The following is a 27,040-nucleotide window of genomic DNA, read 5'->3' as shown; positions in this document are numbered from 1 at the left end:
TGGCACATAAACCATCGAGTATTGGAGAGATACTTTATAGACATGATGTAATCTTATCAGGATGTGATTTCCCTGAATGTGAACATTTCCTAATCATACTACGTATACTGGAGTAAATGTGCTGTGTTCAGATGTACATGATTCATTTCAAAAAAATAAATTACCTCCTGTTATAAATCACATTTGCTCCAACAATGATGCATTTGAGGGAGGGAGGGGGAGGAATGAGTCAAATAAAAAACTTTTTTTTTTTTTAATCATTAAAAAAAAAAAATCATCTGATTCTCCCTTTTTTTTTTTAATTTCTGAAAAATCCTCAACTTCTGCTTTAATTGGATCCTGCAGTAAAATATTTCTGAGAAGTTTTCTGACGTAGTAGACGTCCTACAAGGCGCTCTGCTGCCCCCTGTAGGTCAGGAGAGCCAGTGCTTCTCCTCCTGCTGAAGGCTCTCCAGGACCAGCCGGAGTCTCTGCTGCTTCAGTCTCCAATCTCTGATGTATTCAACAGATTGACCAGCAGACAGACACACGGATCAAACACTGATCCGCCATGAGAAACGAACCTCATATGGAAACTACAGTTTTACAATAATTATAAAACAGTTTGTTATTTTTCTTTCAAAATAAAAACTCCTTAAAAATAAAGGCTTCGTCCCACAAACAACCCAGAGAGAGGTTCACTCTTACACATTCAGGACACGCAATGATCTTCATCGACCAGAACTTCCTTAAATTCAGTGAAACTTGCTTATGCGGCAATAAAACAAATAAATCCCCAGTATGACATCTTCAAACCAGTTAAATCATGTGACCTCCCCCTTAAATACCAGTTCATTTCCATTAAAACATTATAGAAACATGAAAAATAAAATCTGCTTACAACCCAATAAACTCCCGACATTAAATCCCCAGTTTCTCCGCTCGAAACCCAGCGAGCTCCTTTAAAATCCCTTCGAATCAGAGAAAACCAGCTGATAATACCTTTGAAAAACCCTTCAAACTCAGTAATGTCCCCGTAAAAACATGATCGAGTAAAGCAGAAGGAAACAGGGTGATATTAATAATATTGAAGTTTATTCATATAGACACATTTACATAAAAAAAAAAAAAAAAAAAAAAAAAAAAAACCTGAAAGAAGAACTCAGGTGAGTTGATCCTGGACTGACCCACTTCCAGCAGAAGGGGGGGGGGGGGGTGTTTAAGGTTTGGACTGTGCCAAAGTCTGCAGAGTGTTGGCCACCTGATCAGCTGACATGTTCTCCACTGAGACGCTGCTCTCTTTACCGAAATCTGAACAAACACAAACAGCGAGAATGATCAGATCATCACCATCGACAGTTAATACAGATATTTATTGCCGGGGGGGGGGGCCCTCCCATGATGCAGTGCGGTCAGACCCACCGTATCGGGCCCAGAGGCGGGCCTGGACCCCAGAACACTCTCGGATCAGGATGGGGAAGTCCGGGTTGGACTTCTTCAGGCTGACGTAGTTCTGCTCCACAAAGTCTCTGAAAACACAAGAGGACCCAGTCAGGAGCCCTGCTGACCTCCGGCCTCTGACCTCCGGCCTCTGACCTCTGACCTCAGTCAAATATTGTTGTTTTCAAATTGAAATACACACAAAAGGTCGATTTCTCTCATATGTTGTTCACAAGTGTGTTAAAATCCCCCGTTAGTGAGCAGGATATTCCCAAACTGTCTTTACGTGCAGCACAAACATTTTAAATTAAACTCTAAACACTATTTTGTTTACGTTAGCATCAGCTAGCCGTTAGCTGCTAGCCGTTAGCCGTCCGGGTCATTCTCCCTCTCTGGACTCATTTATTAATATTTATGGATAAAAAAGCTGCGGGTGTTGCCGCATCGGGACGCCGGCTAAGAGCTCACCTGGCCCCCTTGCTGGCCGCAGAGGTCTGGCAGAGGTGGAGACGGATCTCGCGGAGGTTTTTCGCCAAGCCGGAGCCCAGGCTCCTCACTGCGGCGGCCGCCATCTTTGCTTCGCGTTGTCTTGTCAAGGACGCGCGTGTTGTTATTTCAGCCCGGGGTTTTACCTGACAGGCTTCGTCTTGTTGTTTTTCACCCCCGACTTTGTCCTCACAGGCAACGACTGCCAAAGAAAAATCCCCCCCCAAAAATACAGAATATATTATAATGATTTTTAATCTTTTTAGTATTACTTAACTTTACTTTTAATGTTTTAATCACTGTTCTTAACTTTTGTGAAATGTCCTTTTTCGTTTGCCTGATGTTTTGATGCTTTTAATGGTTTTACGTGAAAGTACTTTGAATTGCCTTGTTGTTGAAATGTGCTCTACAAATAAACTCGCCTTACTTTAACTGCAATTTTTTTCTGATACGACTTTAAAACTGTAGGCTACTTCACTTCTTCTGACTGCAGGGTTTCTAACTTGTAAAGAGTATATTTCTAAATGATGCATTCCAGTACGGGATATTTCAGCTGTTGATTTCACATAGAGATCTTCCTGAATCAGTCGAAGAAGTAAGTGTTCAGGCATTTTTGGACTGTGGAAAGATCTCAGTCCTGGATCTGAATCAAGACTCTTGGTGGTATGTACAAAAAACAAAAAACAAAACAACAGCACGTAAATCAAAGATATTAAGTGAGTTGGAAGCTTTTGCACACAAGAAGAGAAACTGGAGAAAGATTTACTGGAGTTCGTAGCCGAAACGTCCGAGAATTTCATTGACTCATCTGTGCAGCATTTTTACAGTCTTCCATTTAAGGCTTAATAACTTCTCATAAACATCACCGAACCATAGTTATTGGTTTCAACTGAACACATATTGTTTTTAGGGAAAATCTGTGGAAACATTTGATTTTGTTCAAGCATATCATTGACAGAATATATTCCAGGTGAAAACTCTTGGTTATGTAGGTAAAGTAAGTTTTTGGTGGTGAAAAAGTTTTTTTTAAATGTCCTTCAAACATACTAAATTGAATATGTTGTTAATAATTGTTAGAGTAACTTGTTTCACATGGAAACTAACTGCAGCATCCGCACAAAAACACGAGAGGGGTTAAATACTGACTTTGTGTTTGAAATTGATTTATTTTTAATACAATTGGTGAGTTCAACATTATGTTTAAAAAAAAATAATCACTCATCATTAAACTTTGCTTGGCTGTTCGTCAAGGCTTCAGTTCAGGAGCTTTCATGATGCAGCAGAAACAAACATGTTTTATGTGATTCTCCTTATCTTTTTATGAACGTGACGATAGACGCAAACATTCAAAGTTGAAACATGTGAAGCTCCATGTTTGTGCCGGCAGACAGTTTTAACGTCTGTAATATGGACAGAATGTTTTTTTTTTTAAGCGGTCAGCTGTTTCCACTGATCCCATGAAAAAAACACAAAGTGACTCATCTGATCTGAATTCAGTTTGAAGTCCAACAGCAGAACAGCTGCTGGAGAGTTTACAGACAGACACAAACTCCACGGGTATCTGACTCTGCAGAGGTTTTGGAGGAAACACGTTTAGTTTCATTTCTCTCAGAACAGAACTTCTCTCCTGCTCGTCATTTACTCGAGGACACATCAATGTTTTCACAGATAACGGCATCCTGGTTTTAGTCAGAGCGCTGCAACCTCCAGATGTTTACCTGTGCAAAACTACCTGGCACACTGCTGCGTTGTCTCTGGCGTCTTTGGTCACCACGGTAACGCAACATCCACGGTGGCAAGCTGGGAAAGTATAACGATCATCAATTGCTCGCAATCTGAAAGCAACATGATACACACCTCTGAAATCTGCTAACGAACAGGTGGTGTCTGATGTCATCAGGTGGGAGGAGCCAGAGACAAGATTCCTGAAACCAGAATGTAACCAAACAGTGTCATCTGAAGCGGTGTGTCTGATACTGTCTGTCTGTCTGTCTGTCGGTCACACCAAGAGGACAGTCTAGGTCTTCCATCGCCATTGGTTAAAGTCACTGTGCTCTTATTGGTCTACGTCACGGACACGTTGTGGAAGTCATTTCCGACAGGTTAGACCGAGTCAGGAAGCCGAGATGCAGTGTTGGTTTTCATTCGCTTTGATCCGCTACAGAACCGAGCAGCAACCCACCGTGACGTCACAAATCGGTTTGTGAGCTCAACAGAACCCGAAAGTTTAATGAATCTGATTTTGTGTTCGCAAAACCCCACAGGAAAAGTTTCCGAGGAGAAAGGAAATGATTAAAATCCCAAACAGTCTGAGGAACAGAGAGAACCTGAGGGTTTGAGAGATACACAGCGTGTTTTGTGATCCAGATGTTTATGAGTCATTATGACATCAGCAGCTGGATGAGATTTTGCTTTATTTAGAAACAAGATTATTTGGTACAAACATCATGAATGTGAAAAAAACAGAAAAACCTGAACAGACCTGAAGGTTTCTGAAGCAGAAGCCCACATTCTGGTCTCACGTGGCGGTAAGACTTTAATTTCAGGGTGGCTAACTTTACATATCGACCATAAACCCATGAAAAGTAAAAGCTGTTTAAAAAGTCTCTTTTGTTTTTTTGTGTTTTGTACAAAGTTTGTTAGCGTTAGTGGAAAGTGAAAAGCTGCACATGCGTCACGACGAGCGAACAACCAAAAGAAACCTTCAGGGTTTCCTGTCAGTCCGGGTCGCTCTGGTCCTGCTCGGCCTCCTCACGAGATCCTGCCATCGTTTCTCGTTCAGAAGCTGCTGGATGCGTTTGTTTTGTGTTTTCTCGCGGAACGGCGGCATCCGCGGCACAAAGTGGTTCTGCTGTCCTCGGGCGCCGTCGCCGTCCAGTCCCACGATTCGGTACGGGACCTCGTCCACCGAGTTGTTCTCCTTCTTCGGGAGCGGGAAGAAGGACGATGAAGACACCGTGATTGGTTCAGTTTCTACTGGATTGAGTTCAGTTTGGAGGCTGTGCCCTCCTGAAGATGTGGCAGTGATGATGTCATCAGGATCAGCTGATGTTGTGGTGGGGAACTCTGGGACGGCGGACGTCCTGACCGGCGGCGGTGTTTGGCTTTGACCATAAACAGTTACCATGGGAACTGTGGCAGGAGGCACAATAGGCCTTTTCTTGAATAAATGTGGTGGAGCAGTTTTTCTTGGACGCCTTGTTGTAGTGGTAGAAGCAGTAGTAGTGGTAGTAGTAGTGGTAGTAGTAGTGGTAGTAGTAGTGGTAGTACTTGGAAAGATAGCAGGAGTCTCAGCGAGAACCGACAGTTCCCCGTACGATGAGAACTCGTCGTAGTTGTCGTACTCCACGTAGACGAAGTCGGTGCTGCTCCTGCTGGTGGCAACCGGAGTTACAGTGAAGCTGGAAGGTGTCATGCTTTTTACATCGTCGATGATGTCACTTGTGCCGTAGCTGGCGTCAGGCCAGGTGGAGGTGGACGCCGACGTCATCATCTCCGTGGTCGAACTCCAAGAACTAAAAGGCAAAAACAAGGACTTCACATTAAAGCGGTAATTCATGTATTTGTCTTATATTTATTCAGTTTTTACTCGTGTTACTTTTAATTTTTTCTTTGTACATTTTGTCAACAACATGACAACAAATTCTCAGATTCTGTGTGTTTTTCAAACACAAATGGAAAAACTCTGATGCTGGACCAGCTGGACACATGAACCTACAGTATGTTACACATTCACTGAACTTTCTATTCGAGCATAACCAAAAGTTTCTAAAATTGTGAGACCGTCATGCCTGACCTGCTGTTATCCGTCGGCAGGTTTGTGCTGCTGGACTCGGAGTTGTTGAAGTTGCTGGAGTTGCTGAAGCTGTCAGAGTTGCTGAAGTTTCCGCTGCAGGACTTGCAGCACATCTTCCGGTATCCGGCGATGGAGCAGTATCGACTCAAAACCTCCATCCGACAAAACACGGAGCGGTCGCCACGGCAACGCTGCTCTGGAGACGGAGAAGAATCGGGTTCAGAGCAGGTCATCAGCGAGTTCAAAGGGATGTTTTCTGTTTTTCTTTCATTGGAAAGCTTTAGTGGAGCTTGCAATTCATTCCCAGATATACTGTTTTGTGCGAGTTGTTTCCTGAATCTCTACAATGGAAGTTGAGGGTGTAAAGTTAATAGGACCCTTTGAGACACAACAGACACTTTAATGGAAAGAACAGCAGGCTGAAATAAACCGCAATCATCCTTTATGATGTGTTTTTCCAGATCCAGATGATCCACAAATGAAACCAATGAGCCCAAAACAACAAGAACAAACTAATAATAGTTAAATTTCAGCCTTTTATCCCTTTTAATCCTCCTGTTCAGCTGCTCTGCAGAATCGCCAAAGATCAGAGTCGATCCCAGGAAGTCTAAGCAATCATTGTCTTAGACTATAATATTCAGTCAACTCTAAGAAGGAAGGAAGAGAGGCAGAGAAAGAATTTGAGAAAGAGGCTTAACAAGTGTGTGGGGGAATCAGAGCTAAAAGTAGGAGGGAGATGGGGAGGCTGTGATTTACTGGAGGAGATCTTTGGAACTGGAAAGTCTGGGTTGGACCTGGACAGCCACTGGATGATGGCGTTCTTCTGGTCACCTGCAGGGGGACACCAAGAGTCAGTGACACACAGACTACAACTTTGAGGATCCCTCATTCTGGGCTTCAGGAAACAAACGTATGGGTCAGGATTGGGTGATGCCTACTATTGCAGGAAGGGGCATGGCAGGTGCGTTTTGCGATGGGTCGGTGCTCACTGCAATTTCCAGTTGAACCCTCAGGGCGTGAACACGCAACCTGACGCTCCTGAGTCCCGTTCCCACAAGACACTGAACACTGAACACACAGAGAGACTGATTAGACTCTGATGTTTGTATTGATCTGTGGAAATATTCAACAAACATCCTTTAGATGAAAGTAGCTCTCCTGAGTGTCTGAGTTATGTGGTGGTCTGGGAAAAAGGAGGTCGAGGTTGTCCAGAGAAAAGAGAGGTAGAGGTAGCCTATCAGAGGGTCAGCAGAAGTCTAGAAGCAAGGAGGTTACAGGTAGTCCCGAAGGACAGACATTAAGGATATTCCAGAGAGTAAGAAGAAGGTAGAGAAAAAGGGGACGAATAAAGGTAGTCTAGAAAGAAGGAGGTTTGAGGTAGTCAAGGAAAAAGCAGTTAAAAATAGTCCAAAAAGAAAGAAGTTAGAAGTAGTCCAGAAAGAAGGAGGTAAGAGGTAGTCAAGGAAAAAGGAAGTTAGAGACAGTCCATAAAGAAGAGGAAAAGGGTACTCAAGAAAAAAGAGGTTAGAGGTAGTCCAGAGAAAAGGTGGTCAGAGGTAGTCTAGAAAGAATGAGCTCAGAGGAAGTCGTCAGAAGTAGGTTAGAAGTAGTCTAGAAAGAAGGAGGTTAGAGATAGTCCTTAAAAAAAAGCAGGTTAAGGGTAACCCAAGAAGAAAACAGCTAGTGGTTGTCCAGAAGTCCAGGACTCTTGGTAACAAGTCTTCATACTGGGGTCCAAGGCCCGGCTCTCCAGGCAGCGGGGCAGGGGATACGGTTGCAGGTTTGTTTGGCCTCCGGTCGGTTGTCGCCGCAGAGCTTGCTGTGCACCGAGCGCTGCTGCTTCCCACCGCTGGACTCCTGCTGGCAGCTCACCCACCGACGCTGCCACCCGGTCTGACCACAGGAGGCGCTGCAGTCCTCCCAATCTCCCGTCACCCAGCTGAGGGAAACAGTCGGATGTTAAACAACGCGTGATGCACGACCGTGCTTTCTGATTGGATGCCGATTGCGCCACGTCGCTGGCAGGGTATCACTGTGGTGACTTGATGCGTCACCATGGTTACCTGCAGCGTACCGCCATGGCGACCTGAAGTGTTACATTGGCGACCAACCAGTGTCTTACTGTGGCGACTTGCAGTGTGTTACCGTGGTGACCTGCAGGCCTCATTGTTGCAGGTGCGGCTGATGGCTCTCGGTTTGTTGATGTTGGAACAGAACGTCCTCTGAACCATTTTCCCATCAGCCTTTCTTCTGCAGCCGAACCTGGTGTACTGTTTCCCTAGCAACCAGAGATCACTGTCAACATCCCGGCTGTTGCCCCAGTAGCCAACAAACAGGTCGCTAACCGATGCATACCTCCGCCGCAGGGTTTAGAGCAGAACGACCACTTCTTCAGTGCCCACTCATAGAAGATGGCGTCCTCCTGCACCAGGTTGGACTCCAGCGAGGACCGGAGACGATCCTGGATGATGTACTTGTAGGACACCGTCACCTTGGAGTCGCCATAGGAACGGACCTGATGGACAGAATCACGGTTGATCTGGTTTAGTGTCTGATCACAGTGAAACAACGTGGACATGCAGTCTCTCTAGTTGACGGACTGACCATCAGCAGGACTCCGTACTTCAGCGGCCCGGTGGTCTGGAGGGACTCCTGCTCCTCGGTGTTGCTGTACTCCCAGGCCACGCCCTTCTCGATCACCACTCTAGATTCTGGGAGCTCGTCTTCATCGTTCAGAAAGAGATTACCCGTCTCCTGGTTCTTCACGGCTGCAGCAGAAAATGGGACAATGAGAGTTTGTTTTTCTCAGAAAACCAAGAGCTGCGGGAGGACCTCATGTTCCTCCTTCCTCGTCTTACCGAGGATGTGAGGAGTCCCCTTGAACTCTTGGATCAGCAGGTGTCGGGCTCCTTTAGGGATCTCCAGGATCTTCAGGTAGCCTGAGCCATGGAAACAATAATCTATCCATCAAAAAAGACCACTCCAACAGAAACAGGATCAGTTAACAAGAAAAACACGGTGAGTTTAATTTAATGAGCAGGAAAAATCTGGGATGTGTTTCTGTTGGACAGGAAACTGGAGATCAGCTCGGATCACCTTGTTTCTTGGTGCTGCGGGTGAAGTTTCCTTTGACAATCTTACAGCTGGAGTTGTCTCCTCCACAAACTCCACATCGATCCTCCTGCATGTCTGAAGCGATCTGACCATCGCAGCCCACATGCTGCAGGAGAGGAGATGAGGAGGGAGGAGACAAGACACGGAGAAGAGGAAACAAGGTGAGGAAACAAGAATGGGCAGTGGAAACAAAGAGAGAGGAGAGGAAACAGGAAGAAGAATAAACTGAAACCGTATATGTAATTATCTGTGTTGTAAGATGTTGGGCCGCAATTTTCTACTTTGTATCAATAGATTATAATAAACTTTATTCATGCAGCACTTTTTGAAAACAAGGAAGATACAAATAAAATAATTAATAATTCACATATGAATAAAATAAATACAATTTTTTTTAAAAACTCGTATCACCTCCTGTAAGAACACAGCAGGATCTGAGTCACACATGGAAACTGAAACAAAATAAAGACCTCACACTCTCCTCCGACGCAGACGCTGTGGGCGTCGTCGTAGGAACACGGCGTCCCATCATGCACCATCCTGTTCATCGAGACCGCGGCCGCCGTCTCCTTGGACTGACAGTACAGACGACAGCGCTCATCAGCTGGAAACACATAAATGTTGGGATTTAATATTTCACATCAGCAGAAACACAAATCAGGCCGATTGAAGCTGGAACATTTAAAGGCAGAACATAAAGTTTAATGAACAGACATATTAAAATAATCTCAGAATTTTAAGAGTTAAAGGGAGGAGAGGAGGCGACGAGTTTCCTTCCAATAACAGATTCCTAACTGATGACTTTAACATGCGAACACACACACGCACACACGTCTTTATGTCTTTATGAGGACCTTTGGTTACGTAATGCATTCCCAGGACACCTATCCCGACCTCAACCTGGTTCTGCCCCTGAACCCTGAAACACATTCAGAACCCTCAAACGGCATTTTGAAGGTGCCAACATATCCAAAAGTAAAACTCATATCTGTCCTCACAAAGTCAGATACACAGGAAACTTTCATCTAATCTTCAACTTGTTTTTGTCTCTCAACAGTCACAGTGTGTGTATTGTGTTCGCAGACTTTCTGTGTGTAGCTGCAGTCAATAAGTTGGTGTAATCTGTGCGTGTGTATATGTGTGTATTTACAGTCAGGATGTTCGTAGGGCATCCAGTGATGTTTCCTTCCTTCATGCTCAAAAAATGGATTCCAGACTTTACACTGATCCTCCCTGAAAGACAAACACACAAACATCAGCTCTACCGACCCGAAGTCAGCCGGAGGACAGAGATAACAAAGAGAGCTGTAGATCTACTGACCTGAAGTCAGTCAGAGGGGGACAGTCCTCTTGGCTGCACAGCTGGAACTCGTAGCTGTTTCCAAAGCAGGTGCGCCCCCCGTTGGCTGGACTGAGAAGAACGGCAGGTTAGTCTCTCTGATTGGTGCGTCTCGTGTGTGACATCACAGAGGATTTACAGAGCGGGGTTTGTCCGCGGACTTGCAAGAGAGTGGCGTAAACATGAAGTTGTCCAAATCATGTTGGGTGTTGTGTTGATGGAGTGGAATTTTTAAACTGTGGGATTTTTCTGGTGCTGGGTGTTTATTCTGAGGATGAAGATATGCAGAATTATAACAGGAAAGAAGGAGGAAGGAAGGAAAATGAAATAAATAAATAAATAATGAAAATATTGTGGTTCCCTGTCGCTGCAGTTGATTAAAATAGATTTGAATCCGTAAAGGAAAACAATAACACCACGATGGAAAGTGGGCGTAACGTGACGTCTTGCAGGCTGCGGACGGATTCTTTTGGATTTGACCGCTCACTCACGATGGGTTATCACAGCGTCGGGACCGAAACCTGACTCCGCCCCCGCAGCTCCGAGAGCAGCTGCCGTACGAACTCCACGTCCCCCAGCCGCCGTCTTGTCTCAGGAGGTCAGGGGTCAACCTCATGCAGAAACCTTTGAAACAGTGCTGCAATGAGAAACAGTTACCATGGAGACGGTAGTTAGCCTGGCTTAGCACGAAGGCGGGAAGCCAACGCTTCCAGTACCTGCAAATGGAGGCAGAAAATAGTTCCAGCTTTAAAGCAGTGACTCCGATCTTCACACCAAAGAACAATCAGGTGTTTAAAATAAGTTTGATCAGATATTTATCATCAGTTTCTGGAGGTGATGTCAGCGTATCTTTGTATAGAGTCAGGATAACCGATTCCCTGTTTTCAGTCTTTGAAATAACACGTTGAATTATGCCGTTAAACACCTTGCGTTGGTCCTGAATCCATATATAAAAGCATCCTCACCTTCCCAGGTCCACACTTGGTCCCGTCGAGCGGCGGGCCTTTCTTGGTCTTACAGAAGAACGGGTTGTTGTAGTCGCTGCACCACAACTGTTTGCAGGGGTCAGGGGTCGTGTACTAGAGACGAACACAAACACATTCAAAGGATGAGAGCCTTTTATTTTGAGAAAAAACTGTATAGAACTGTGTGAAATCAAAATGAAGGATAAACCAGCTCCTATAAAAAAAACTTGATGATTTGACTTGGAAGCAGCAAATATATATAATTTCAGTTCAGTTGTTTTAAGACAATAGAACTTTTAAATCTCTGTTAGAAAATTAAATGAGGTGATGACAGAGGGAAATAACAACGTCGCAGTTTAAAAATACTCAAATTATAGTTTTGAATCCAGGTTTGTGTAAAAAAACCATCAAATTAACAAACATCTCTCAACTCTCCTCCAGTTCACCGACACTAAGTGAAGAGTTCCCGCTGCATGACCAACATGTCATCTTAAATATCAGATACAAAACGTCAGTATGAATAACCCTTTTCCAAATAATCATAAAAACAGCTGATCGGATCATTTAAAGAAACAATTTGATGGTCAAACGTCGAATCTTTCTGCAGTATTTTCTGGAACACATTTTAATTTTTTTGGACTCATTTCAAGTTTCTATTGTATTGTTTTACATTTTGCAAACTTTATGTTTTGGACTTGGAGGAAACATGCAGAGAAGCTCAAAGAATAACATCAGAACGGACTGATTTATTAGCTGCTACACATTTTCCGGTGATGAAGCATCAGATTATTTTCCAAAATATGTGAGGTGAAAAGTTCAGTTTGTTTGGAAGAACATTTTGTTCATAGATGAACTTATTAAAATGGGCTGCACACATATTGTGGCACTGCCAAACGGGAGTCTAAAGTTTAACCACCGAACTTTCATCCCGAACCTTTTTTTTTTTTCATTAAAAACACTAAAAGCTAGAAAGCACTTTCGTTGTTGAAACACGGAAAACAGTGATCAGCACAGTAATTTAACAAAGACAGAAATGAAATAAAACAGGAAAGAACAGAAAAAAAAATGGTTGAGGATGAATCTGCATCTCGTTTTCTCACATTTTCATGAGAATACTACAAAAAGATTAAATGTGTGACCACTCAGTTATTTCTTTTAATGGTCTGATCAGCTGTGATCGAGTCTGACGTTTTATATCTGATTCCAGTGATGATTTATCACATAATGAATATAGGAGAACAGAAACATCCTCAGGCGGCAGCTGATGACTAAAACTCGAACCACTCGTCTGAATCTCGCTGAAATTTCCCAAAACAGAAAACAGATATTCAAATAACCACTACACCCAAACAAAGGATAATGTAGGAGGGAAAACAGATCAAATAAATAGAGAAAAAGCAGCTTTAGGATGAAAACGCACTAGCGGAAACATTAAACAGAAACAGGACTGCTTTCAGTGACGTGTCCAGATGTGAGCGGCGGCCAGCAGCAGCATCTGTTCAGGATGTTAACTGAGAGGTGATGTGACGCATGAAACGTCTCAGAAGAACGATTAAAAGAAACCATCAGATACGATTCATCAGCTGAGGCTGCTGGTGACTCTTTGTTTGGGAAGTTTCTGACATTCAACGCTGAAATGATTCTGGTTCAGTCGTTCAGATTTGGCTTTTTTTTTCTCAGATCTCCGAGTCTCGTGAATGTCAGCAGGTTCTTTCGGTTTTGCTCTGATTGTTTGTCTCTTGGATCAGTTTTCCGCAGAGCTTTTATCTGATTTAAAACACATTTCCACAGAAAGATATCCGCTTACACTTTATTTTTCTGCTGTTTGAGTTTTTCCCCCCATCTGTCACTGTTTCACTCTGTTTTTTTTCGAGTTATTGTGAAAATGCAACGATCTGTCTTATTCCATACAAACAGATGAAACTAGTTATTTTCATCTGAAAAAGGTTTGAATTATAATTACTAACAAATGTTCTTCTCATTTTAAGAAAACATGATTTGTAGGACAAAAGTCACCTGGTATTGCAATGATTTGTTGTTTTTAATGATTGTTTAAATGATTGTTTTTTTCATTTTTGGTATAATTGTTTGTTTTTGTTTTTTACAGCAACCCTGTTTTTCCTTGAAAACAAACTTTTGATTACAAAAATAAATCTTAGCAAACGGAAATGGAAATAAGAATTTTTCCTATTTATAATGATTGGAGTATTTTTTTTGCCCCTATAGCAAACTGATGATCACCTTGTGTTATTCATGCAAAAAAAAAATCTACTTATCAATTCAGTTTGGTATGTAGTCTTGTGTAAGTAAATAAAAGAAGTAAAGTAAATTTACAAAAACATAAATTGGTTACAGACTATTAGTATCTTTATATTTGGTATTTACTCTTGGTCACAAAGTTCCATAAAAAAATGTTCAAGTACATTTTTGGGAAATTGTGGAGAACACAAGTTTAATAATTATGGTTTAAAAATGGTCAAAAAAAAATAAAAGATCCTAATTAAAAGGTCTCCAACCGGATCACTAAAGTGTCACTAAAAGCTCGGTGACTCTCATCCTAAAAATACAAGAGGTGAAAGGTCAATTCTCATCGCATGGTCTGCAGACAGACAGACGGACAGACATACTGCAGTACAGATACTGTATCCTGGTCCGAAGTCGAAGCGACACTGTTGGTCCATGGTGTACTGAAAGCCCGGCAACTGAGGCTGAGCCGGCCAATCGTGGTTGAACGGGTCGTCACGGAGACAGTCGTACGTACTGCAGACAGACACATCGAGGTATTTAGTGCAGTGTGTTCAGGATGAGATATTCTGATAAGGATTTCAGTGTCACTGTTGATGACAATAAAATGCACTTATAGTATTATTTGTACTATTTTTTTTTTTGTAGTACTCACTGCAGGTACTTGTGCAGCTCCCTCCAGCTGCACCTGGACCAGTGGTAACGATGGAAGGTGGCCTGAACCTGCGGAGACATGATGCTGCCAAGCTGCACGTCGTCATCACAGTCGTTCGCCTCGCCATCGTGCTCCATGCCCAACCTGAAGACGGACGGGCGGGCGGACGGACAGACGGACAGGTATACACAGAGAAAGATAATGAAGACAAACAGCGGGAAATTCTCATGAACTACACGCCACTAATGAACTACTGAATATTGAAAATTATACATTATAGTAACAAGGCAGGTAAGTCCATTATCATGTCCAGCTGGACACCTGGGTGTCGTCATCGTCTGTTTGTGGACACCTGGGTGTTGTTATCGTCTGTACGTGGACACGTGGGTGTTGTTATCGTCTCTACGTGGACACGTGGGTGTTGTTATCGTCTCTACGTGGACACCTGGGTGTTGTTATCGTCTCTACGTGGACACCTGGGTGTTATTATCGTCTCTACGTGGACACCTGGGTGTTATTATCGTCTCTACCTGGACACCTGGGTGTTATTATCGTCTCTACGTGGACACCTGGGTGTCGTTATTGTGTTGTTGTATTTTTCAAACGGGTGTTGTTATTGTCTCTACGTGGACACCTGGGTGTTATTATCGTCTCTACGTGGACACCTGGGTGTCGTTATTGTGTTGTTGTATTTTTCAAACGTACGTCTTGATAAAATGTGAAATTGTGTTTGTTTACGAGAACTGACAGCATTTAGTTTGTGTGTGTTTGTGTGTCTCACACGTGTCCTGTTTCATGTGCAGCTACAAAGGCCGAGGAAAACCCATCTTCGAAGACGAGGACGCAACTGCGGTGCGAGTAGCACATCCCTGTGACCGGAGCATAACCTGCAGAGAGATCAAAAGGTCAGAGGTCAAGGCATTTGGCCTCATCATCTTTATTGTTGTTATGTCTACGTGGACACTACCTGTTGTTAGTAGTAGCATTTGTGGTAGTGATGGTAGTATTAGCAGTGGTACCCTGCATTCCAAAGGGGCTGCCCTCTCGCCTGGCCAGTACCTGTAGTATTATTATTAGTATTATTAGCCGTATTAGCAGTAATACCCTACATGCTGAAGAGGCTAAAGTCCTCGCTGGTCCGGTACTTATTGTTAGTAGTGGTGCTTGTAGTAGCAGTGGTAGTATTAGCAGTAGTACCCTGCATGCCGGAGGGGCCGAACTCCTGCCTGGTCAGGTAGATGGTGTGGTCATGCTGCTCGGCGTGACTCTGCTCCCTCTGCTGGAGATACGACCATCTGCAGACGTTCTCCAGACTCTTCTGAGGGTTCCCCACAGAAATCAGCTCCTGGGACTGACAGGTGAACAACGCTGGTTTTTAACAGATTATATTTTCGATCATTATTACATTACATAAACGATTAGTATTTGAAGGTAAACCTACAAACATAGGAAGTTCTCCTGGTTTGCTGATGCAGGGTTTATGTGAGACTACGCTCGGTTGTCCCTTTTTCTTTTGGAAATATTGGGAACATCCAAAAGTTATTAAAGCAATTAGCTTTATAGTTTGTGTTTACTTACTTAAAACTGGAAAACCAAACTGAGATTTAACAGTGCAGAGTTTCTGGGCCTGAACCTGAAGGGCCTACAAGCAATAGATAAAACCAACATTTTTTTTCCAACTTCTGCCCGGCAGACTTGTTAAACCGACACGTGTCCTCCCCAAACAACTGGAAAATCTTTGTTCACGCACATAAAAGTGTCCAAACCAGAGGGTTCAGGAGTGGTGCTCAGAGTTTAATACCTTTGTTGGAGACAGCATGACGATTCTGACGAGGACAACGTTCATGTTGGCACCCAGAGAATGATCCTGATAGATCTCATTAACCTGGAACAAAACAAACAAGATGCTGAGTTTGGTCCTTAGGGAAGCATCATCGTAATGTGGTGAAGAAGTTTCCCGATATATGGTAGATACACCACGTAAACTGTTTCCATGTGACAGACTGTGAAGAGAACTGTGGTTCACCTTTTGCAGAGGAGATAAATTATGGCCCCCCCTCCTGAATCCAAAGCTGACAGGGAAGGTGAGTGCCTTTGACCCACGGGGGCCCAACATAAAACCAGGGGATGACTACAGGAGGGCTGCTCACATGCAGAGAGAGGACTGGGAGTCCAGTGTGGTTCCAACTGAGCAGCAATTCAAAGTGGAAAATTGATGCAGTAGACCTTGAACCAAGATAGTCTGAGTTTTGGCACATTAGTGTTTCTATTGGACTGCTGCTCAGTAACTAGATTCTATCCCGGTGGTTGAAAAGTCGACCTCTTTTACCGTTTCAGGAATACTGGAGAGCTCATGGAGACCACCGGGTCTGAGAACACACTCACGACTCGGGCATCATCACGGAGTTAAGAATCTGTGCTCATGTTTTCACCTACTATGTTCATCAGTGTCAGGAGGTATTTCTGAATGTGGTCTCGGCCGTGGAAAAGGAGAACAGAATAATCAACCGCCAACAAAACCTGCAGAAGAAAAAAAAGACAACGAGAGTAAAGAAAGTTAAAAAAGTTCAGTAGACTTTCAGTTCAACAGTTCATCAACCTCTCTGATAAAGAGTTCATTAACCTCGATGTTAAACAGTTCAGCCTCCTCGATGTAGCGCCGCCTGCGAGATGAGCTGGATACTGATGAGGCCACATTGTGGGTCAAGTTCAGAGAACCCAAGAGAGGACCTGGATACAAACAAAACAGTAATTTTACACTTTTTCAGGCGGCTCTGAAAACAGGACACATTTTTTTTACCACCAACACTGAGGACGTTAAGTTTTTTTTTTTTTTTACAAAACTTTTGAACTGGATAAAATAAATAAAATACCAATCTAAACTAGTCAGTGTAAACCCCACAACACTAGTTAACACTGTCAAACATTTGCAAAAAGTTAATCTATGTAACTTGAATTAAGATGGGAAGGTTTTGATTTTAAAGCACAACCACCAAAACAAACCACAAGAATGTCGATGACAACTGACTGCAGGAAAGGAAAAAAATGTCACCATAACCTCAAGCCAAGTCTGCATTCAGGTCAAACCCAGGCTGAGTGATTTAACATCAACAGGGTACTGGGTTCTGTTCATGGTTTTGTATGTGAAGCATCCACGTTTTACAATGTGTAGCTTCTTTGCAGTAACGTCTATACTGGAAGCATCGTCTACTGTAATGGCTGCCACCTCTAATCTCTCACTTTTCCATGCATTTATATGCCACCATTGCATCTCATTGTCTTCATGCCTGGTCTTTTACCATAGTTTTGCTTATTGTTTGTTGTCTATATGCAGTTCTCTTCGCTGGAGTAGTTTTGTGATTTTGTTTAGAAGACATTTCTGGCTCTGGAGCTGCATATTTTGGGTCTGTGGTTATACCGAATGTTTACTGTCTCTCGAATCTTTATGCTGTTCTTTTCTCTCTCTGTTCTCCCGTTAACCCAACCGGTCGAGGCAGATAGCTGTTTTCTTCCTGTTAAAAGGAGGTTTTTCCTTTCACCTTTGGCTCATGTAGGAATTGTTGAATTGTTGGTTTTCTCTCTATAATGTTGTAAAAGTTTCAATGACTTGTGTTGTGGATTTGGGTCTATCTTAAAAAAAAGATTCCTTCTAAATCCTCTCAACATATGAGTCTGGACAAGATGAGGATGTAAACAGCAACCTGACTGGTTGCCATGAGAGCGTTAATTCTAGTTTTTTCTGGATGTTTTAACAACCAACTGAAATTAAAGAATGTCGTGAAACTATATTGACTCTCAGGAGGCTCTAAAAATTCTTTGGTAATGACTCTGCATCCTTTGTAGGACTTTAACGGCCCTCATTAAATACCTCTATGACATACATGTAACAACACAGTCCTTGTGTGTCCTCTTGTATGCACTGTGGTGATCAGATGATTCAAATTATGATTAAATACGGTCATAAGGAGTCTGGGGTCAGACAGAGACAGAAAAACACACCTCTGGTTTTGCAGGTGTGTTGCAGCTGTGCAGACGTCAAGTGAGCAGGAGGCAGAACGAATCTCAGGCTCAAAGTCATTTAAGTGATAAAAGCCTCAACATCATGCTGTACTGTCACGCGGTGGAAGTATGAGCCGTGTTTTCATCGGTCACAGACGACCCCGCTGCAGGACAGTTACAGCAGTAACTTTTATGACTTCTGAATAACTGTAATTAATCGAAACTATAATAAGAAAAACAAAAACACGTTGACTGTGTTTGATTTAGTTTCTCTTTTCATCCTGATCCTATCGCCTGCAGTGCAGTTACCGAGAGACAGTTCACCTTTGAACCGAACTGAGACCAAACACTGATGTTGGACTGTTTACTGTAATCCAGACGGCGTCATGAAAACATGGCAGCTGTAAGTGAGATAAATCTCCTGAAGCAAACAGCACGAAGCTTCAGTCTCTGTTTGATTTACACAAGATTCATCCAGATGTGATGGTCTGTCTCATTTAAACATTGTGGGCTAACGCTTTTATTTTGTAAACAACACCAACTCCAACATCTGCTCAAATACCAGAAAAAGTTAATTTACCAAATCAAAACCATAGCACGGTTATTTTCCGAACACAAGGAGGAACAAATGAAAATAAAATATAACTTCACAAATGAAAACTTTAAAGACTAAATTTGGTTTCTGTTTGGGGAATTTTACTATTCAGGAAATGAAACAACTGAGATACAGATTTCTTGACAGATATAACATCCATACAAATATAAAAAAAATATGAATTTGATCAATTTTTTGAATCTTTAAGACCAGCAGGAAAAAGTTGATTGACTTTATTTAATGAAAGAAGCTGACACGTTTTTAATGGGAGTCTATGGAGTCAGAGATTTTTTTGGAGTCAGCCCCTAGTAGCCCTCAGCGGTGTTGCACAGTTAAATTGAGTCGTGCTTCCTACTGCTTTTCAAACATCAGATTTTTACATAAATCATTTTCAACATTTGTTTTCAGTCTGATTGAAAGGAAACTCAGAAATTAGTTGTCTTTTTGCCTCCATCCTCCCACTCTTTGTTTTTTCCCATTTGATTTAGCTGCTCCTCTGTGGACCAATAAATATGGCCGACCATCAACAGGGTAATCCACCACTGCATTTAGCTGCTGCATTCCCAGAAAGTCAGAGTCACATATGTAAACGAACTAGCATGTGTGGATGAATATGCAGAGTGATTTGATCCGACAGCAAGAATCCCCGGATGGAGATCCCTCATGTAATTAAATAAATAGCCGTTCCAGGTGTCTAATGTCTGTGTCCTGTCAGTCAGACTGAAAACGAATGCTTAAAAAGATTCGTGGAAAAATCGTGTTTTCTGGAGAGCTGCAGACAGTCCGAGGTTTTTTTTATGCTGTCGTGCAACTCTCCGTTTCAATGGAAACGCGTAAATGAGAAATAGAAGAGGTTTAAATAAACTGGAATTACCCTTTAACACGGACTGAAAAACCAATTAAGGTCAAAGACATTTTTTTTACTCCTACAACCGACCACTTTTCGAAGTGAAAGCCATATTTTTCTTATTCTACACACCAAATTAATTCTGCTAAAAGTATGAGGATTATGACTTTGGTATTTATTGTTTCTGTCTGTCCTGCAGTGGTTCTGATCTCAGATGATTGCGTTCTACATGTTTTCCCGCAGGAAGACTCTATCCTGATGAAGATGTAAACATAAAACCCTGTTCTGTCACGTTTGATGCCGTCATCTCCACTCGGTCCAGCTGTTGACAAAAAAAAAAAAAAAAAAAAAAAAAAAAAAAAAAAAAATCCTGATCGTTCCAAAATGTGTTTCTGCTCACGAAAACATCTGTTTGTTGTGTGTCCGATCTGTTGTTAAGGAAATGACATCAGCGATCACAATCGGACCCCTGAGTCCACGCTGTGCTGCCGGAGGCTCGGGCCGAGGCGAACCGACGTGAAATGAAACGCCCTCTTCGTCGGCTCACGTTGGCATGACAACAAACACATTTCAGGAGGCTGCGACTGGGACTCAGGAGCCGAACCATCCCTCATCTCTGAGAACCAAAACCCCCAAAACCTGCAAAACCTCCGGGGCTGCGAGGCTCCGACTGCCACGTCGCAGCTGGCTGAGTGTTTGTCAGTGTGTTTAAGTGTGTTTAAGTGTGTGTGTGCTGTAAAGCTCCCCAGCCAGCTCTGCCAAGTTTCCTGGACCAATTCCACAGTTTTCACTTTGATTCTTTCCCTCTGTAAAAACAACAGCAGATATTCGGAAGGATCTTTAACAGGCTGCAGCTCAGTTCAGTGTTTGTTGCAAGCGTCAGTTTCCCCCTGAAACAACTGAAACACTCAATTTATGCTCATGATTACATGTGCACAGCGCGAGCCAGTTTAGGCGTTTATGTGTTATTTTAAATACTATTTGAGGGCTTTTATTCTTTTCAATGCATTTACTGTGGGGATACAGATGTTCAGATTGCAGTTGCTGATTTCATTTACAGGCTGCAGCATCTTAAATTGAGGTAACAAATTTAAATATGTGTGCTTGAATTCAGCTCAGTTTCCACCAGTTTATGTGGAAACATGTAAAAAGTAATAAAGTCAGTGTGAGCGAATGGAAATTAAAAGGACTTAAGTGTCACACTCAAGTCCAAGAGTCAAGTTTGCACAAGTCATAAGGTCCAGTTAAGTCAAAAGTTCATGGTTTTCAAGTCACGCGTCAAGTTTGTTCAAGACAAAAAGTCACGTTAAGATTATTAGGTCAAAAAAATGTTTCGGGTCATAAGGTCAACACTGTTCAAAACAAGAAATGAAAAGGTGACACTCGAGTCCTCGGGTCAAGTTTGTACAAGTCATTAAGTCAAGTTAAGTCAGACTGTCACAGTTGTTTGAGTCAATAATCTTATATTCAGTCACAGGATCTGGAGTCTTCCTGTCGTTTTAAACATCACACGCTCTGTTCGTTTATCTCACCTCGGAGGAAGTCCTCAGCAGTTTGATTGAAGGCATCAGTTTGATTGAAAGCCGGCTGGTTCTTGATGATGGCTGAGGAGCGATAAATGATGTGCTGTCGTCCTCCTTCCTGCTCTTTCTCCTCTTCCTCCTCCTCCTCTCCTCCTCCTGGTCTCCATCGATCCAACGGCTCGATGAAAAATTCCTCCTCAACCGTGCGGATCATCCCTGCCTGGGAGACATCAGAGCTGTTATCCACTGAAAATCTACTGACAATCTTCTGTTTAACACGACAGCTACTATACATTTACCAATAAATCTAAAGAAACTTGTGATTCTACTGTAAATCTACTGTTTAATCTACTCATTAATGTAGTGCAGATCTACCAATCAATCTGTAGTAAAGGTACTCTTTTAATCTACCCGTCATTAGATTAAACAGTGGATTGGTAGTTTGGTAATTGGCTTGATATAGGCTATGCGTTGCTAAAGTCTGAGACAGCATTATTCACATTTGAGTCTGCATTATTTTGAGTCTGAGACAGCAATACTGAATGAAGTAAGATTTTTTTTTATAGTATCAACATCATATCAAGCTGAGTAAATATGGCAATGTTTAAGAGAGCATAAATATTTGTTTAACCGAGTCAGCATTTTTGACACACAAGTCACCATTTTTGGAAACGTGAATCATCATTTTTCCTCAGTTGATAATCCAGCAGCACCAAGGCTCAAACGCAAATGAAAACCTCATTTATTCTATCTCATTTATTTGGGTCTGGCTCCTGTTATTGTCTCCACCTTTAGGGTTTCAGTAAAATCAGTGTTAATTTCTTTCACTGCAGTTTTGTCAGCTGCTGCAGCAGGAAAATACTCCTCTCGTTCCTTTTTCCCTCCCTTCGTCCACTTTAAACGCCTCTCATCTTTCCTCCACATCTGGCTTCACTCAGGGGCTCTGCCCACGCTGTACGAAGTAAAGGTGGATCAGACGCACGCAGACGCAGTTAACCGAACGAAAGTCGCCTCGGCCTGTCGTGTTTTACGGCGTCTGCTTTCAGTCTCTGGAGGACTGAAGTCATTTCTCCTCGACCTCGTTCCCACTGGTTTCTACTGACAGTGTCTGCCTCCTTAAATTGGACTTTTATTAATAAATATTGTTTCATCCTGTCAAAGATCTTTCATTGATTGATGACCTTTGTTGTCAGCTCCAGGGGCTGAGACCTGCCACCCATGGCGCGCTCTTTTCTCTTGCTACAGTGTTGAACTTTCAGCCGCTCTCTCTGCAGAACATTTGGAAAGTCAAGAGGCTCTAGAAATGCTAACAGCTGTCTAAACATCTGCATCCATCAACAGCTGCAGCTTCCTCACTTAGGATGGTCATGATGTTTTGAATGCTCTCATTCAGCTGCTGTCTGCTCCTCAAATCACCTTTGCTGATTGCTGACTTTTACGTTCAGTTTTTCTGTTTTTTATTTTTGGTGGCTATAAATCTGTCATTCATCAGTTCATGCTGTTTATCATGAACGTCAGAGAGGCTGCAAATTTTCAAACCAGATGTGACGAGATGAAACGAGTTTTTCTAAAACCGAGACATCATGAAGTCTGTTTTGAAAAACTTTGACTACAAATTGGAGGTTTTAGTCATTCGCTATGCTGCCGACATGGCAGATCTCCTGCAGCTGCTCTGAGGTTTGATTCTCACTCCTCTTTCAAAACTGCCTTTGTGTAATTTTGTACGATCAAAAAGTTCCAAAACGCGTCCTGAGCTATAACATTCGTAAATATGTACTCCTGGTGTGAGCATGTGGTCCGTGAAATCTGAAACGTGAGCCCAGCCCAGAGCTTTGGAGCCTATGCTCTAGGTCAGGTGACACCTACCAATCCATCACAGTTGCTGATGGCGACGGACGTGCCCGCCATGTTGGACACTGTTCCTGTGTAGAAGCAGCCGGCATTTCCTATTGGCTGAGAGTAAAGGTGTCCTGACTCCTCCCACTCCATGGTGGCGGTGGGGGCGACCAGGCGAGAGTTGGGACGTAGCCGCAGGTGGAGCTCCTGCCCGAATACAGTCACATTGTAGAAAAGCTCCGTCTCCTCTTCCTTGTGACTCCACCCACTCCAGCTGTGGTTCAACGATGACGTCCATATAGGCGGTGCCTGTTGTGATGCGGGCGTGTCCGTTTGAGTCTGTCTGTCATTGTTTGAGTCAGTGGGCGTGTCCTTTAATAGGGCGGCGTGTCTTTTTCTGCGGTGTAGTTGGTTGGTGGAGACCGGCGCCGACAGAAAACGCCCCTCTGAGTCCGTCCTGATTGGACGAATGACGCCAAACTCCGACAGAACCCGATGGAGAGAATCTGACAGGTGAAAAGAAAAAAAGAAAAGTTTCTTCATTAATGAAACTAAAGCCCCAAAACTCCTCTGCAACAACTGTTTTATGACTATAAATCCTATATTTACTTATAGAAGTAAATTGAGGTTTCATATGGTAATAGTCATGAACAAATCACAGCACCCTGGTTCATAACTTTAAATATAGAATGTACTCATACCATGAAGTTTACAAGCATAAATGTTGATACTTTATTATTGCATCTTAAATTGTTAAAAAAAAAAAAAAAGAATAATTAAGGAGCTTTTATAACTTAAGTCAAAACTGAATTTGGTCCCAATAAGAAAGCATCAGCTGAGTTCATTGCAGAAATTTGCAGCATCGGACCAGAACCTTTCTAACCAGCACCGGTTCTATCCTCTGTTTAACCTGGTACCATATCAAATATGGTTTTCATTCATTAGAACAAAAACAGAACACATCTGTAAATGTAGCCGTAAGCAGATGTAAACAGATGTTCAAATACATGAAAACATTTTTATAATACGAGCTGAGTTTGTTGCATTACAGCCTCTTATTACATTTTAATTGACTTATAATGACCGGCATTTTATAACTTTATTCTGCACTGTGGATAAGAACGAGGGTCCTCACAAGTACAGAAAGGCAAACATGTGTGTGACCGCTATCTGACATGATTTCGTGTGGAAGGAAAAAGGAGGCGGCTCTCCTCTTTGTCATGAGGTCATGAAGTTGACACACACTCACATACTAGAAGTTTCAGTCTTTGTGAGACCCTTCATTGACATCATGTATTCCCAGGACCTTGACCCTGAACCTAAACCTGGAGTCTAACCCGAACCCTGTAACCAAGTCTGCGCTCTTAAACAGCTCTTTGAAGGTCTGTCCCAAAGTGAAGACTTCCTCACTTTCCAAAAATGTCTCCACTTTGATGGTCAAACACGGTGGTCCTCACAAAGACAGACATGTGAGCACACACACACACACACACACACACACACACACACACACACACACACACACACACACACACACGCAGTAGGATATGATGAAATATGATCTGAATCGTTCACATTCCCCAAAAGCCCGAAACACACAAACACTGAGACTTAAGGGGAAAAAAATGTGGAGAGGAACTTTCCGCCGAGTCAGACACACAACAGGCTGAGAGCACAGGAAGCACCGGCAGCTGGTCAGTGATTGGTCAGTCAGCTCCAGAACTGTTTGACTTTGACCTTCACTGCAGAGGTCAGAGGTCAGAGCCAAGAAGACCAAACTTACGACCGCAAAAGAAGAAAAGAGAGGGTGTACTACCACTACTGCAAGTAATTATAACAGTAGCCAGTAAAGTAGGCCTTTTTTTGATTTTCAATGGGGCAGAGGTTGTTGACAGTACCTGGTACTTTTTTTTTTTTTTGTATCACCTCCATTAATGTTCCGGGTGAGCCGGGCCGAAACAAAACAAAAAAAAGACGTTAAAACACTGCAGACGCCTGATTGGTTTAGAGAGAATCGTGATCACTGTGCGACACTGTTAAATAATCAAGCTACGATAGCAGCTGCAGTTTTACTGGACTGCTCTGTTTGGCATCGAGCATGAAGACGATGTCACCAAAGGCTCACGTGGCGTCGGCATGACAACTAGCTACACCGGGAGATGAAGTGGTGCCAAAAGTGAGAAGAGTCGGCTCGAGTCGAGCCGTACCGTGCAGTGAAAAAGCATCAGGAGTTACAGTGGCTGCAGTGAAAGCTGTAGTAGTACCAGTAGTACCAGTTGTAGCAGCAGTACCAGCAGTACGAGGAGCACGACATACAGGAGTAAAGTATTAAAAACAGTAAAAGTACTGACAATAATATTAAAAGGAGTAAAAATAGTAACTGGAAGTACTAAAAGTAGAAAACATCAGCAGAAGTAGTTACAGTAGTAGTATTACTAGTAATAGTAGCAGTATTAATGGTAGTATTGGTTGCACAGGAACACTGTCGAAGTTACACCATTTGTTTATGCAGCAGAAAAACAATCGTAGCATCAGGCTAATGCTGATGGTAGCAGTAGTGATAGTATTTGTGCGAGTAATATGTACCAAAACTACCAGTGGTAGTAGTGGAAGTACTGGAGTCCTTACAGAATTAGTATTATTACTAACAGTAAAATACTACTGGTAGCATTAGTACCAGGAATATTACTGGCGATAGATAGATAGATAGATAGATAGATAGATAGATAGATAGATAGATAGATAGATAGATAGATAGATAGATAGATAGATAGATAGATAGATAGATAGATAGATAGTTACTTTATTAATCCCAAAGGGGAATTTTTTTAGTAGTAATAGTAACAGTACTAGTAGTAGTATGGGTAATAGAAGTATTTGTAGCAATAGTTGTAGTAACAGTAGTTGTGTAACAGCTGTAGTGACAATATGTATCAGTATCAGTAGTACAATTACCCCACAAGGAACCATAATCAAATATCAATTTCAAATATCTGCCAGGAGCAGTACTATAATAAAAAAAGCACAATAGCAATACAAGTAGTAGTAACAGTAGCATAAGCAGTAAGAGTAGTATCGCTAACTGTAGCAGTAGCAGTACTCACAGTGGTACTATGGTTGCAGCAGTTGTGTATTTACTGCCAGTAAAAGTAGTTTTAATTGAAGTAGCAATAGTGTTAGTAATATTTTTTTTGCAGAACCAATCTATCTCACATGCGCTGTCAGTAACAACACAGTAGCAGCAGTACTTATAGTTGCGGTATTTGTAGTCATAGCAGTGGTAATATTCACAGTAGGAGTACAGCAGCAGTGGTAGCATCACTGGCAGTATTCAGAGTACCAGTTCAGCAGCAGCACAAGTATTTGTACGCTATATGTCATTAGTGTGCACTGAACTGTAACAGTAGTTCTAATTGAAGAAACAGCAGCAGTACTCAAAGTACTAATATCAGATATATTGCCGCTGTGAAAACAAAAAGTAGTTCCAAAACTAAAGTAGTGGCTGCACCAGGAGTTTTACTTAGTTAATAGTGCCAGGAGCAGTAAATCTCATGGTAGTAGTGGTAATAATACCAATAGTATTAGTAATAGTACCAGTAGTAATAGAAGTAGTAGTAAAAGTAGCAGTAGTAGTAGCAGCAGTAGTAATAATACCAGTAGTAGTAGTAATAGTACCAATAATAGTAGTAGTAGTAATAGTACCAGTAATAGTAATAGTAGTAGTAGTACCAGTAATAGTCGTACTAGTAGTACCAGTAATAGTAGTAGTAGTAGTAGTAGTAGTACAAGTAATAGTAGTAGTAGTAGTAGTAGTACCAGTAATAGTAGTAGTAGTACCAGTAGTGGTAATATAAGAGCAGTAACTCTCACCTGTGTTGTCGGTGATGTAAACTGAGTGTAAACAATCGATCTGCTGCAGAAACACAATAATCAATAATCCATAACGACACTCCTCCATCCTGACAGAGAGAGACAGGCTGGACAGACAGACAGGGAGGCAGAGAGACAGATAAACAGAGAGGAGGACGGACACAGAGAGCCAGAGAGACGCTCTCCTCGGCAGACGGAGTCGGACTAACTGAGAGCTGCTGAGCAGACTGAACGCTCTAACAGACACTCCTCCACTGTCATTATCTCCTCCCTCTCACTGTCTGTCTGTCTGTCTAGCTGTCTGTCTGTCTGTCTGCACGGCTGTCTGTCTGTTCTTCACTCTGTAACCCAG

The 27,040-nt window shown here is 42.5% G+C and overlaps 2 protein-coding genes across 2 annotated transcripts; both read right to left on the bottom strand.

Moving 5' to 3' along the window:
* Positions 1-1,052: 1,052 nt before the first annotated feature.
* Positions 1,053-2,026, bottom strand: ndufa2 (NADH:ubiquinone oxidoreductase subunit A2). The gene is made up of 3 exons (XM_069174851.1): positions 1,888-2,026; positions 1,402-1,508; positions 1,053-1,290 (listed from the first exon to the last, which is right to left on the bottom strand). The coding sequence occupies exons 1-3, from the start codon at positions 1,989-1,991 to the stop codon at positions 1,199-1,201; spliced, it is 303 nt and encodes a 100-aa protein (XP_069030952.1). The 5' UTR covers positions 1,992-2,026; the 3' UTR covers positions 1,053-1,198.
* A 2,274-nt stretch (positions 2,027-4,300) lies between these two features.
* Positions 4,301-26,857, bottom strand: LOC138213648 (A disintegrin and metalloproteinase with thrombospondin motifs 2-like). Its single transcript, XM_069174881.1, has 25 exons — positions 26,689-26,857; positions 22,849-23,324; positions 20,992-21,202; positions 16,642-16,748; positions 16,455-16,538; positions 15,820-15,903; positions 15,216-15,369; positions 14,800-14,905; positions 14,019-14,162; positions 13,747-13,879; positions 11,120-11,233; positions 10,646-10,791; positions 10,137-10,226; positions 9,966-10,048; positions 9,286-9,419; positions 8,798-8,921; positions 8,560-8,640; positions 8,306-8,469; positions 8,057-8,216; positions 7,847-7,979; positions 7,430-7,640; positions 6,640-6,769; positions 6,458-6,532; positions 5,702-5,897; positions 4,301-5,420 (listed from the first exon to the last, which is right to left on the bottom strand). Exons 1-25 carry the CDS (start codon positions 26,774-26,776, stop codon positions 4,610-4,612), a joined length of 4,239 nt encoding a protein of 1,412 aa, XP_069030982.1. The 5' UTR covers positions 26,777-26,857; the 3' UTR covers positions 4,301-4,609.
* Positions 26,858-27,040: the final 183 nt, after the last annotated feature.

The sequence above is a fragment of the Embiotoca jacksoni genome, unplaced genomic scaffold (genome assembly GCF_022577435.1).
Source record: "Embiotoca jacksoni isolate LCO1_2020_lvr unplaced genomic scaffold, fEmbJac1.0.p SCAF_62, whole genome shotgun sequence".
Classification (NCBI taxonomy): domain Eukaryota; kingdom Metazoa; phylum Chordata; class Actinopteri; family Embiotocidae; genus Embiotoca; species Embiotoca jacksoni.
Note: the sequence above shows the minus strand (reverse complement) of the source record. Positions and strands in the feature narration are given on the sequence as shown.